Below are 15,108 nucleotides of genomic sequence, written 5' to 3' on the forward strand. Positions count from 1 at the left end.
AAACCATAAGTCCCCTCCGGTGAGCAACAATAGAACAATTGAGCAACAAATAAATAAATCACTAATATATAAGAAACCAATAATCATAACACTAGATTGGTGCTACGAAAAAATGAGTAGTAGTCAAATTTCAGCTTTACTATGACACTTATAAAGCATAACATCATCTAACAATAATTAATAAGAAGCAACACCATTACAACATCATAGCACCAACTGCAGCATGTAAGCTACTTTTAGCCATGATTTTTTCTCAGCATTTTTAGAATATTACCTGCACAAGTTATATTGGGAATAATAGCATAAATTTACTTTAAATTGGGAAAATACATTCTTGTTTGATTTATAACATTTGAAAGATTTTAGATAAAACTTACATAAATTGAATCACAAACATATAAAAATGATCATAAAATCTTCAAAAGTCTCTATTTCTACAGTTATAAGCTTTATTTCCAAATATATGTAAGTCAATTAATGTTGAGAATTTAAGGACTTAATTTGAAAAAAAACTAAACTTTTTACCATTGAGAATATATCCAACTAACAGCTATGAAAGATCAGCCAAAAGAAGCCTTCATAGGTGACTCACCACTGACGTTCTCTGACGAGATGAAGTAGAAGAGCTGAGAGAAGAGTTCTGCGTCTCCTGTGAGCCATATCTCGGTCATACAGCGGTCCATCTCCGCCCGTACCCAGGGCTCCAGCTCCTCCTCACCCTTCTCTACATGGCACGACCCCAGCTGGGCCAGCTGTCTGAAACATACAGTAGAATTATATAATGTCATATTACCTCCCTTCCATTTCCTGCTGTTAAATCCAGTATACACGTTAGTGCCTAACAATATTATTCCATGAGGCTTGAACGCAGTTTATCACCACTGACCCTTGCCATTTATTCAAACCTAGGACCCTTGCAGTTTAAGAAAAGATCTTAAAGTAGCTCACTTTCCTTCAGATACCACATATGAAGCAATTAAGGAAACGACTAACAAAATTTCTAAATTAATGCAAACAATGCAACAATAAATGATTTACCTTCAAGATTAATTTTATTTTTGTTAAATCCATGTCAAAATTGTTTATATACAGCATGTTTAACCACACAAAGCTGATAGTTCAATATACACCCACAATAACATTCACTATGCGCTTGATTACCTGGTATCCAGACATCACAGCGAAAGGGAAGTACTTGCATCTATGTTATTATTAAAAGATTTGATAAAATTAATATCCAATCAGGACATGTGTATTCCCACTGTACATCCATATATCACTTGACACGATGTGAGCGCTCAGCTCTTATGTTCTTATCTTCCATTCCAACATTTTCAGCAAATTTGGAGCAAATTAAGTAATCTTTTGTAAATAAATCAAACAAGTTCAGTCGCCTGCTTCACTTTGCAATCTATGTGCAAATTTAATGAAGAGGACTAACCAAATGTATGAAATAAGGATAAATTTGGAATATTTTAGTTGAAGTAAGATTTTGAAATTCAATTATACCTGTTTTTCCTCATTTTTGGTTGTGTCTGTATTTATTTAACGCGTATTAATATAAGTGAAACAAAATACTCAGAGCGCATGTGTGTGACGTCACCACGACAGCCTCAATCTTAATGTAAACAAAATTATCAAAATCAGGAGACACTCAATATGAGGGAATCATAAAATATATAAATCATGACACTGCCTGGCCGCTAGATTTAAACAAACTTTTAAGGACCACTATACAATTCAATATTGGTGTGCAGTATTGACTAAATGACTCATCTGTGGACTATTGTTCACATTCTTTTTCTTCCAAGCACCTAAGACTTTGCACCTCAGTTAAATCACAGGCATTCGAAGTGTTTACATTTGTAATGTATTTTCGTGGTAATCAGATCGATTCTTGGATATATTGTTGCAAGTTTTTTTTTATGACCGCTTTACGGTAGACTTATGCGAACATGCATTGATTTATTCATTTAGTATTAAGTCTTCTGCGTTGTTTGATAACAAAATTGTGCAAATCGGTTGAAAATTGATGGAGTAATGAGCTTCGGAAATTGGCTGGTATGCCGAAATAAGTAATTCAAGTGTCTACGTTAAGTCATATACCTTGTAATATGTATAAGTAAAAAAAATATTTTTTCGACGAACTGTTTTTGTCATGGGGGGTTGTAGCTAATGCCGAATGCCTGTGAGTTAAATGTATACTATATCATATTGGCCAACACTATAAATGTTACAACAAGGACTTTGTTATTTCCCTTATTGTACACTTTAACATGAATTTCAACAAAAATCCATGTTGTTGCATCTCCAGACCGAACTCAACTCCAACCACATGTAAACAGGTTTTCCACAACACTTAATTATGAATTATATACAAAAACCATACATTTTGCTTTATGTTTTCAACTATTACATGACATGCTCGACTGAGTACATACTTAAGGACTGAGTTCCTGTTATCAGACACCTTGTCCAGCTGAAAATTGTTTTAGATTTAAACAAGAATCAATGTGGTTGCATCACCACACCAAACCCAACTAAAACCACATGTAAAAGGTCAGCGACAATATCATTTATGAGTACATACTGTAAGGACTGAGTTCCTGTCATCAGGCACCTTGTCCGCCTGTTCCCCCTCCTCCTCCTCCTGGCTACCATACTTCTGTCTGAGTCTCTCCCTCCTCACGTCAACCCGCGGGTCCACCCAGTCTGACAGCCGCGCCTCCTTCTCTGCCTCTGGGTACAGAGGACCAAGTATTATTATATATGTGACCCTCGCTCTGCAGTCCCAGCAGGCCAGTCAGGGACAAGACTTTCTGCTTTTATTGTATTCCTCATTAAAAGGAAGTATCTTCTTAGCAAAAATTCAGTTTAGCCGAAAGTGCCATCCCTGATTAGCCTGTGCAGACATATTAAACAGACATGTAACATTTGTATATATGTATTTAATGGGATTTATTTCAAAAGACTCTAAACATTTTTGTTCATGAAGAGTGTATATTTAATTAAAACAGTAGACAAACAAGAGCTGTCACCATAGGATGACTTATGCCCCCTATAAACGCTTGATAGAAGTTATGAGCTTTTTTCTAAACCTAAACGCAGATTTCGAAACCTTTACGCGGACCCTAATTTCAAGGTCAAGGTCACAGGGGTCAAAATTTGTGTGCGTATGGAAAGGCCTTGTCCATATACACATGCATGCCAAATATGAAATTGCTATCTGAGGCTAGATTGAAGTTATGAGTCTTTTTCAAAACCTAAACCAGAGGGACGGACGAACAGACGGACCGCCAGTCCGATCACTATATGTCCTCCTTCGGGGGCATAAAAATATCAACATTTACACAGAAATCAATTCATTTACCCCATTATAACCCTTGTTAAAAGGTAAACTACAATTATTTAACTCAGTTCAGCATTTTGTGTCTAATGCAAATGAAAAATGTAGTCAGCGTAGCTAAAGACCAGCCTGTGCATTTGTTCAGTCTGGTCAGCAGCAATCCTGCCCTCTAATAGGTCACAAAATATACTTGAAACAAGACCTCTTGGTCAGAGACAGATGCCCACCAAACAGGACCATGAAACAAAGAATTTTTTGCAACAAAACTGACCATAAGAGTTAATCTTATCATATTAGTGTGACTTAGACACGTATATCAATATGCCAATGCACATGGGAAGTATCAAGCCAATCAGTCCCTCTGTTCACAAATTACTGATCCGAAACAATTTGCACTCTTATGTCATTTAGTGTGACAGTGAAATTTACCATTGACCTAGTGACCCCAATTTCGATAGGGGTCATTTACTGACAAAGGCCAATGCAAAGGGGATATTAAGCCAATTGGTCAATCTGTTCACAAGTTATTGATTGGAAATGAACTGGACCGCCAACAGACTGACATCCAGCAAAACAATATTACCCCTCTTCTTCGAAGGAGAGCATAATTAATGGCAGAGAGTGTACCTCCTGACCACATAGCGCAGGCTGGTCTGTAGCACCCTAGCCACATATGGCATAAGACCGATTTTTTTTATACATTTGATATTTAATTTAAAACATGGTCCTTTATTACTTCACATGGTGAGCACATGATGCAACTAAACCAATTAAACCAGCAAATGTCTTACACGAAAAAAAATCTTTTCAAAGAAATGAAAATTGGTAAAATATTTCTGACATTATTCAAATAAAATTGTTTAATTTAATTGTTACATTAAATTCTACAAAAATGTGGATACTCACTTTTTGACATTTCTGCTCTGTACTTTTGCATCTTTTTGTTTGTGTAACCTGTCCTTTTAAAGTACAAATCTCGATATAAATTAACTTCACATAAAAAAAAATCAAAGGTATTTCCATACAGTTTCATTTCATAAAATTTTATAACCATGGAAACATGTAGCTTTACTAATTATATATTCTAACAAGCCGTGCATTTAACTAATGCTATCATGAATAAGGATATCAGTAAATTGATGGACGCTCGCCATAACGTTTTGTGATGTTATGGGACTGCAACAATAAAAGCAGATTTATTGAAATTTACAAACTATGAAATCATATAAACAAATATGTATGAATTATATACAGTATAATTATGATTAATTTCTCCAACACAAACATGGCAAAAGTTATGCCCTATAAACTAATCTATTAAGCAGTCTTAAAAGACTGTTACCTGCATAAGAAAAATTATTGAAACAGAATACCTGTTTTGACTTGCAAAATTAATCTCCACATGAAGTTTGATTAAAATCTGGCATTTAGTTGCTGCAAATATTGTACTTAATCAGTATTGCAGAAAAAATAAAGTCTTAAGTTGAAAGATTAACTGAAATCGAACAACATGGTTCCATGAACATCTCATTTTGGGGAAATACCTTTGTTCTATTTTTCTTCCTACAGTATTGCATAAATTTTTGGCAAGTAGTTGCTTAGAAAATCTCAGAATTTTGTTTAGGATAGACCGATAGAAAAAGTGGTGACTACATATTCCCTTTTTGGTGGATGCATAAAATTATATTTACAGATGTTTTTTCAAAATGACATGACAATTGTCATTTGTAAGTTGTATTAAAAACTTTAAAACTTACCAGGTAAGAACTTCCTCCAAGAAATGCTCTTCGACAGGAAACAAGTTCCCTGGAACTGTTAAAAAAGCAACACTTATTAATGCAAAATAATGCCAAAAAAATAATCCTATTCAAAGACAGTTGAAACCCAATGGCTCGAACGCACTTGCTCCATTTTTGCTGTTTGCTCGAACTCTTCTCAAAGCACCAATTTGTTATATTAGTTATAATATAATTTTATATTAATATAAATTTGAGTTGGTTGGCTTGAATTCGCAAGTGTCAAAATAACAAATGGCTCAAACTGTTTTCACAGTTTTCACACATTCTTTTATTCATTTGGCTCGAACTCACTTTGAGTCACATAAGGCTGTTAATCAAGTAGGAGTGCTTGATTAAAGGCAGGCCATACATGATGTAACACCGGTTGCATACATGTCATATTCTCAGTTGTTAATAGATTTTAGTAAAAGGTGGAATAGAAAACTTGGTATCTTGGTGACTCATGAACATAACACAGCTAGACTGACATCATATCATTCTTTAAACAAAACAAAACAAGCGAATAAATAAGACATATCGTGCTGTTTAATATTTTAGTGATGTGTATAAAGTGCGTATGCATGTTTTGTTTCTTGGTGCTTTTCTTACATGTGTAACCATAAATGTGCTGCATAAAAACGTGATGATATAATATACATTTATAATATGACATTTGTTTGATTGTATAAGCAACTGTTTTAAAATATTGATAAATAAAAATATTACATATATATTTGGTTCTTATTTATTCAAAGCAGAAAGTAGTATGGAGTTCAGGCAGTATGAATGCTCTTCAACTGGGGATGCAACTCTATTGCAGATTCATGTAAGTAAACAAAAGTATGTTAGAAATTGGTTGTCTCTAATTCCGGATGGCACGAATTTTGTTGTAGGTCCTTGCAAGTTCGAGCCATCGGGTTTCCACTGTAGCACTAAACACTAGATTGCTCTTACTTAAAACACTGATAATCAAAATTCCTTTTTTTTCCAAATTACATTTAAGTCCTGCTTTTTTTTCTCATTAATTTAATATTACATTTGATGTTTAATTTTAACTCAGCTAATTCAAATTTCCCCTATTTTGAACCCATAAATCATTCCCCATCTCTGAGTTTTTATCAATTACTTATTCAAAGTTTGAATCTGAATGATTAAAGTCCATTTTCCTATCAGTTGTTTATCAATAGGTTGCTTGTTTTTTTCACAAGTGTGATAATTCACAAACTTAGGTATTAAGATGACCAGCTTGTAAAGTAAAAATCGTTTAAATAAAATGTGAGTTATTCTTGTTAAATACGCAAAAAAGCAACTTAACCACATTTAAAAGTAATAAAACAACAGAAACAAAATGTCAACATTACCATATAAAATGTGTAAGTTGATGTGTTTATAAAATCCACTATCACAATGAAATAGATCTTTGAAAATATAATCTATCTTAACCCAGACGTAAATTTTGGTCCTAGAGATTTTGAAATAAAGAGGTTTGACGGCATACAGTTACAATTTTTAATAATATTAACAATAATAAGTCCCAGTACAGTCACAAAACATTGCACCTGCTAAACAATTTCTAAATGCTATCTTACAAAGTCCTATAACATAATATATTTTACATAGTCCTTCATAATGCAGTTTACTAAGCCCCACAATCAAATCTATTCAATCTTAAAGACTTTTAAGTAATCCAGCAGACCCAACTTACCTGACACTACCGGACAATTATAAAAGTACTTCACAAAAAGATCAATGTTGAGAGTGGCGGACATGAGTATGATCTTGAGACGGGAATTGCGCTGTGCGATGTCTCGCAGAGTAATGAGCAGGAAGTCACAGAACTTGTCACGTTCGTGAACCTCGTCCTGAAAAACGGACTGTTTTTAATAGCTGATAAAAAAATGCTTCATTTTGAAATTTTTGCATTATATGTATACTCAATTAAGAATGTGCGGAGTTCAATCATGAAATGCTGCTAACTACTTAAAGAGTAATCGGCCATCTTGACAAGATACACTGTCTGGGTGTCTTATGAATTAATGAACATAAGAAAAATGTTTGCATAGAAGAATACCAACATTTTATTGTATTTGGTTTACTACCATTTATGAGAATAATGTAGCATGTACACACCTTTAAATCATATATCTTCATTAATATTGGTTTGATAAAAAGTATCTGACTTTTAATATCAGGTAAGTAGGCCTTTATATCAGTTCATTTATGGAAAAAACTCATTACTTGGAATAAATAATAGTAATTTTTCTTGGTATAATCAGATACCAAGACGTAGTACATTTTTAGACAAAAAAAGCTACATAAAAAGCTAAAAATTTATTTTACAAGTTCAAGTGCCTATGAGGTAATTACAAACACTTCAAAAGCTAAACACAACAATAATTCCCGCAAAAAATTATATTTTATGAATTTTAAAAAAAATGGGGGGATAACAGAAATTTTTTATACCAAGGGCATCTCAGAAGTTACATAGGAATACGTTAAAATATGCAGATATAGTTTTCAAACATACATAACACAAGCCTTTACACATAAACAACACATTAAACGTTAAGTGTCCAAACAAAACTAGAGTAAATTCAGAAAAACTAGTATAATACAGGAAATAACACTAAGTGCCAATATGGGACATTGTTCAGGCATGTTATTTATGTGAATGCAAATCACAAGTCTCATGTTTGCCAGCTATAGTTGCCTACCACAATAACGTGTGTGACAGTGTCCATAGTACTTTCCCCACCCATCAGTGTCCTCAGCAGCACTCCATTGGTACAAAAGGTCAGTAGGGTCTTGGGAGACACCCTGTAATCAATACAAACTCACAATCAAACAGGAATAATTCTATAGAGGCTCTAAAAATACAGACTTGACGTCTTGAACTTATGTTTTCAAAACAATAAGAACAAGTGGTAACATACACATTATAATAAAGCCACGTTATTGGAAAACAGGGCTTAATATTTGTATGTAAAGTGTACTCTAAGATAAGTTTTACTGTAAGCACAGGCAAATCAGGAACGAAACTTTTCGCTTTTATGGAATGTTTCGTTCCAAGGATGTCTCTCCTAAAACTAATCCAGTGTATCTCTGATTTGCCTTCACAGGATAACCAGGGATGACACTTTAAGTACATTCATTTAGCCCAGTTTTCCCAGAACACGGCTTAAATCTTTCCCAACATAAAACACTGTGCATCAATCTGCAAGAGCACAACACAATAAAGACCTTCGTTGCAAGAATGCACAAATATCCGTAAAGTACATGGGTGCAAACTTGGAATCAATCAATGACATGTACTAAACACTTCCTTAAGAGAATCAATTTATATCTGCTCCGCCACAAAATTTATTGCAGTTAAAATACAAGTCAATATTCTTTGTTGAGCAACGGCAGGAGAAGGGAACAGCACTCTGCTATTTTGGCCTGGAACCTTCCCTTCACAATGAGGTTTAACTTAAACATACATGCAGACAAGCTCTGTGTTTCTCTTTGTCCGATGACCTAACGTAATGCAATAGAATAATGCCACCTTACCATATGTAATTATATACCACTTAAGCAAGAACGAATAACAATGAGCAGCATAAATCAGATCGTAAGTATTATCATGCTAAACACATATTTTATTGCACAGAAGTTTAAAAATTAGGTATCAAAACAATTATCCCTGCCGCCTTAACTCAACTGATTACCAAGTATGGCATACCTGGACTCGAGCCTGATCTGAAAGCCTACAGTCTGCCCGATGGACTCCCCCCTCTCCGCAGCCACCCTCTCAGACACACTGAGGGCTGCTATCCGGCGGGGCTGGGTACAGAAGATACGGCACTGAGTCCCTGTGCGGTGGCAGTCATCCAAGATCATCTGGGGCACCTGCACAGACAGACATATGAGCCATGCTCTGGGAACACGAGACTTCATGCACAGGCTAATCAGTGATGACACGTGCACAGGCTAATCAGTGATGACACGTGCACAGGCTAATCAGTGATGACACGTGCACAGGCTAATCAGTGATGACACGTGCACAGGCTAATCAGTGATGACACGTGCACAGGCTAATCAGTGATGACACGTGCACAGGCTAATCAGTGATGACACGTGCACAGGCTAATCAGTGATGACACGTGCACAGGCTAATCAGTGATGACACGTGCACAGGCTAATCAGTGATGACACGTGCACAGGCTAATCAGTGATGACACGTGCACAGGCTAATCAGTGATGACACGTGCACAGGCTAATCAGTGATGACACGTGCACAGGCTTATCAGTGATGACACGTGCACAGGCTATCAGTGATGACACGTGCACAGGCTAATCAGTGATGACACGTGCACAGGCTAATCAGTGATGACACGTGCACAGGCTAATCAGTGATGACACGTGCACAGGCTAATCAGTGATGACACGTGCACAGGCTAATCAGTGATGACACGTGCACAGGCTAATCAGTGATGACACGTGCACAGGCTAATCAGTGATGACACGTGCACAGGCTAATCAGTGATGACACGTGCACAGGCTTATCAGTGATGACACGTGCACAGGCTAATCAGTGATGACACGTGCACAGGCTAATCAGTGATGAGACGTGCACAGGCTAATCAGTGATGACACGTGCACAGGCTAATCAGTGATGACACGTGCACAGGCTTATCAGTGATGACACATGCACAGGCTAATCAGTGATGACACATGCACAGGCTAATCAGTGATGACACGTGCACAGGCTAATCAGTGATGACACGTGCACAGGCTAATCAGTGATGACACGTGCACAGGCTAATCAGTGATGACACGTGCACAGGCTTATCAGTGATGACACGTGCACAGGCTTATCAGTGATGACACGTTCTGCTTTTATTGAATGTTTTGTTAAAAGAAAGTCTCTTATATACAAAAATCTAGTCAAGGCAGAAAGTGTCGTCCATTATGAGCCTGTGCAGACTGCAGAGACCGATGGAGAATCAGTGTGTAAATAAATTATATCATTTAACATGCATTTCTTAATTTTTTTTAAAGCATTCCTGTAAGTACTAATCATGTCAGTTGTAATTTATACCTTAATTTTAGGTAAAAAACAATGATTAAGATGAAAAGGATCTCAAGATGTTTGATGGCATTGTTTTGACTTTGTTGCCATCTTTTCTTGCAAATATAACTAAAAGCAAACAGTTTCCTTTATTTTGCAAAATATGTTGAACGTGAAAACATGTTTGCGCCTATGACTTTGCTAAGTGCATGTGAAAAAGAAATAGTACTCACACACACCAGTTTCACATTTAACAATAGAAATTGGACTGCATGCTTTGAAGTATTGATGCCAAGAACATGCTAAAATCTGAATTCATGGCTTTACTTACAAACGTATATTCAAAAATATAATTTGAGGGAGCGTAAATACAGTTCAAGATGAGAATTTATTGGAATGCAACCCAACCTTAACCTTCCTAATTCTCTAAAGTTTCAATCTGATTTCACTAAAACAATAGCACAAAGTAAGGGATCTCATTCTTCACTTTTCTTATCAATACAATCTACATCAATTATTCATTTATTGATTAAAAACAGCACACTCACACTTTCTACAGTTTTATGAAACATTTAATAAATAACTTTGAAAACATAGAGAAAACTTGTTAAACGAATCCTATTTAAGAATTTTACCTAAATGCTCGAGCATCTGCCAGGCAATTCACAAACAATTAGATAATTATAGCCATGCTTTCATTTGATTGTCCAAGGGTGTACACCTAATACATTGGATTATGCAGCCATTTGCTTTTGTTAACCTTCACAAATATGAACCCATAATTGGACAACACAGTCATTGGTTGACATTTCTCGACAAGACTAACCGCCTACCTGTGTAGTTTTGCCAGACCCGGTCTCACCAGACACCATACAGACTTGACTGTTGCGTATGGTATCCAGGATTGTGTCCCTGTATCTGTTAACAGGCAGTGCTTGTGTAAAGCTGGACAGTTCAGAGCTACCACGGCCAGGTGGCACCTGTGGAAGACCGTTGTTCAGGCGGCCTGTAGCTGTACGAGCCAGTTCTTTGGACACTGCCAAAAGACAAAGAAAAATACTGGTCATCACTATTGTGAAAGTATAAATTACTGTTATTTGGAGTCCTTATTACATATTCTTAAACCAACATAAAGTATCGAATGGCATATTGAACAGCAAAATAGCTTTATACAGCTCTTAATTACATTACTCAGGTACAGAAGTCTTTTTATCCCATTTTCACCTCGACATTGACGGTATAACACGTTGTGGAATATACTTTCTTGTATTCAACACTGTGGAATATACCTGTCGCGTGCACGGACTACTTTTTAAATGACGTCATGCGATATGCGCTAAAATAAGGTCGATATTGTTTGGTTCATTGATCGAATTATAAGGTCACCCATTAGAAGAAAATGTGCATATTTTGCAAAAAAATATATATATGACATATTCACCAAAAGAAATGTTGAAATAAAATATAAAATTACACGATTTTTGTTTTGTTATTTTTTATTTATATTTACTTTACCACTGAATGGTTTTTCATAAGAAACATAGTCGACAAAACTTAAGCTCAAAATTATACGACCATCAACCTTTAAATCTAGTCATATGACATAATTTTTCGCCATCCGTATAATGAATCAGCTGATTGATGGCATCATAAATTGACATACTTATTGCTTCATTTTCCCCATTTTTTTGGACGATTTATTATAAACGCGACTTATTTCACATGTTTTCTACATGTACTGTATGTCGACATATCTGAATTGTCAATTTATCACATTTTCCTTATTTCGTGTAATGTGCATTGTTTATAACCAAAGCATATACTTTTGACATTTAACTTAAATATTAAGAATGTACAACAAGCCATACACATATCGCAAATTCTATGAATAATCTGCTATGTTTGCTTTCCTATTTAATTCACGTAAGGCATAGAGCTGTGTAAAGTATAAGATGGTAAAAATGGAATTGGGAACGTCCCATTTTGTACACGGGTATTTTCTACTCATTTATCTGTTGTGTACTGGAATGTTTTCCATTCTTTGTATATTTATATATTAAATTATTTTCTCGTACAATAAGGGCATTTACCATAGATAAATAAAACATTGTGCAAGTTTAAACATAATTATGTTTGTATGCAGAAATCTGCAAATGCAACCGAGTTTACCAACGGCTATTATTAGATAAACTGCTCTGGTTCATTTGAACAGCAGTAATGTAGAGTACATGACGTAGCGTGTGACGAAGAAGAAAGTTTATCGCGTTCATAAACTCATTTGATTAAAGTGATAGAATGGCATAAGGGTCTTTATTTAACTATGCTAAAATAATTATTAAAGACCCTGGATGCAAAATCGTCAATCATTGAGTTAAATGGATTATTAAATGGATTTTAAAGGATTATTAAAGGTAAGATACTAGTTCTTACATGTTTTGATTTTTGTTTGTACTTTTGTCGTTCCCTGTTCTCGGGGAAATGATTTTAACATGGGCGCCATTGATGCATCGGATCACACACGGCATAGATCTACCCATAACATTATATAAAAAACACGTTCTGCGCGTCCTTAAATTCGTCGTCCGAAGTCGGAAAACGTATTGCCCTGTATTATATTTTGTCAAATAAAGTGTCAGTCGCTGCAATTGTCTGTTTACTCGTCAAAATTGTCAAGGTCTTCGATAGCTAAAGAAAATTCAGCGTACAGTTTATTTAGACTATTGACAGACCTGTACAAAGTCGCGCCAGTCAAAAATCATAAAAAGCGACATTTAAAGTTATGGTAGCCAGAACTAGGTCGTCGATGGTGTACATGTTACTATGTATGTTGACATCAACAGCATTTTGTCAGGAGCAATCGCCGCCATATTGGATTTTGATCATATTCTTTCGAAAATAAAATGAATTATAGTAAAGTAAAATCTTCTTTCGCGGTCGTAATGTGTTAAAATTCGCATACTGCGTAAAATTGAATGTAGGCATATGGTGATATTTTACTTGTTTTACAGTTTGTGTGAATTTTTTAAAGACTATTTTGCGTACCAGAACAAATACATGTATATCACTACGCATGGTTACATTTGTTAGATTTTAAGCGCTTTTATGACTGAATTAAAATTATTGTTAAGGTTATTAGATCTATTTTTGTTAAATGACACGTTGCAAAAATCAAATGGGATAAATAGAATACTAGGATTAGCGTTGAATACAGAGAAGTTTATGTTGCTCGGCTCGAACACCGAAAGCGCTCGCCAAGGCTCGCGCTTCCGGCGTTCTAAGCCTCGCAACATAAACTTCTCTGTATTCAACGCTAACCTAGTATTCTCTATATCCAGAAGGCTAATCTTTCACTGACACAATTCTGGAAGCTATAATATTAATATTAAAAACAACACCATCTATTTTCCACAAACCCCATTTATGTTTAAAAATGCCATATGCATGAATTATGTCCACTTTTTAAAGCAATATACATTTAATACTTTTACAAGTATTTCCATGCTTATTTGAATCACTTTCTAAAACGCATATGAACATACTTGATGGCAGAATACATTTTTTCAAGAAAAAATAAGCATTACAACTTAGATACAGTTGAAGGCAAATGTTCACAATTTCTCTCAAACTGAAAATTTGTCTTATTTTGTGAAGTCATAAATTTGCCTCCTCTAAATTCAAACTTGAAAACCAAAACTTAATATAACTCAACCTTACATAAATTAATATCTATTAAATTTTAAAAAATCATTTTATACTCAAATTAGAGAGATTTTTTTTTTAAACAGTAACGCTAGTATTCCATCTGTGATGGAATGATTACCTTGACCTTGAACTTCCACCACTAAAAATGTGCAGCTTCATGATAACGCTGCTTTGAATTTTTATAAAAAAAAATTGACCTTTGACCTTGAAGGATGACCTTGAACTTGAACTTCCACCACTCAAAATGTGCAGCTTCATGATAACGCTGCTTTGAATTAATTTTTTTACCTTTGACCTTGAAGGATGACTTGACCTTGAAAAATGACCTTGACCTTGAACTTCCACCACTCAAAATGTGCAGCTTCATGAGAACGCCGCTTTGAAATTTATATTTTTTTTACCTTTGACCTTGAAGGATGACCTTAACCTTAAAGGAGGACCTTGACCTTGAACTTCCACCACTCAAAATGTGCAGCTTCATGAGAACGCCGCTTTGAAATTAATATATATTTTTTTTTACCTTGAAGGATGATCTTGACCTTGAACTTCCGCCACTCAAAATGTGCAGCTTCATGAGAGTTATGGCCAATGTTAAAGTTTTCGGACGGACAGACGCCATATAATTGACATTTGACCTTGAAGGATAACCTTGACCTTCACTTTTCACCACTCAAAATGTTCAGCTCCATGAGATACAAATGCATGCCAAATATCAAGTTGCTATCTTCAATATTGAAAAAGTTATGGCCAATGTTAAAGTTTTCGGACGGACAGACACCATAAATTTGACATTTGACCATGAAAGATGACCTTGACCTTTCAACACTCAAAATGTGCAGCTCCATGAGATACACATGCATGCCAAAATTTCAAGTTGCTATCTTCAAAAGTGAAAAAGTTATGGCCAATGTTAAAGTTTTTTTCGGAACGGACGGACAGACTGACTGACATACTGACGGACAGTTCAACTGCTATATGCCATCCTCTGGGGGCATAAAAATTATTTTTTTGGGGTGGGGGGAGGGGGGGGGGGTATAGTGTAAGGGTGTGGTGGTCATTTATTAGATGATCTTTAATTTAAAAAAAAAAATGGGGGGGGGGGGATTGAGGGGGGATTTAGTGGGGGGGGGGGTTGGGGGGGGGGGATGGTTTGGGTGGAGTCTATTGTGGTATGTCAGGTAAGAGTTGTTTTGTCAAAGTATCAATCGAATCTAATCATACATAAAGAAGTT

The 15,108-nt window shown here is 35.5% G+C and overlaps 1 protein-coding gene across 5 annotated transcripts in view; it reads right to left on the reverse strand.

The window, feature by feature from the left end:
- The window catches only part of LOC127877611 (3'-5' RNA helicase YTHDC2-like), an 84,492-nt gene that overhangs the window by 52,812 nt on the left and 16,572 nt on the right, over positions 1–15,108 (reverse strand). For all 5 annotated transcript variants that reach the window (XM_052423652.1, XM_052423651.1, XM_052423653.1 and 2 more), the window contains exons 5-13: positions 11,008–11,210; positions 8,846–9,012; positions 7,839–7,941; positions 6,830–6,986; positions 5,104–5,158; positions 4,253–4,305; positions 2,621–2,739; positions 2,442–2,470; positions 593–756 (exon numbers count right to left, since the gene is read on the reverse strand). In XM_052423652.1, the coding sequence (XP_052279612.1) occupies positions 593–756; positions 2,442–2,470; positions 2,621–2,739; positions 4,253–4,305; positions 5,104–5,158; positions 6,830–6,986; positions 7,839–7,941; positions 8,846–9,012; positions 11,008–11,210 (1,050 nt within the window). The remainder of the gene's footprint in view (positions 1–592; positions 757–2,441; positions 2,471–2,620; positions 2,740–4,252; positions 4,306–5,103; positions 5,159–6,829; positions 6,987–7,838; positions 7,942–8,845; positions 9,013–11,007; positions 11,211–15,108) is intronic.

This window comes from Dreissena polymorpha, chromosome 4 (assembly GCF_020536995.1).
Source record: "Dreissena polymorpha isolate Duluth1 chromosome 4, UMN_Dpol_1.0, whole genome shotgun sequence".
In the NCBI taxonomy this organism is placed as follows: domain Eukaryota; kingdom Metazoa; phylum Mollusca; class Bivalvia; order Myida; family Dreissenidae; genus Dreissena; species Dreissena polymorpha.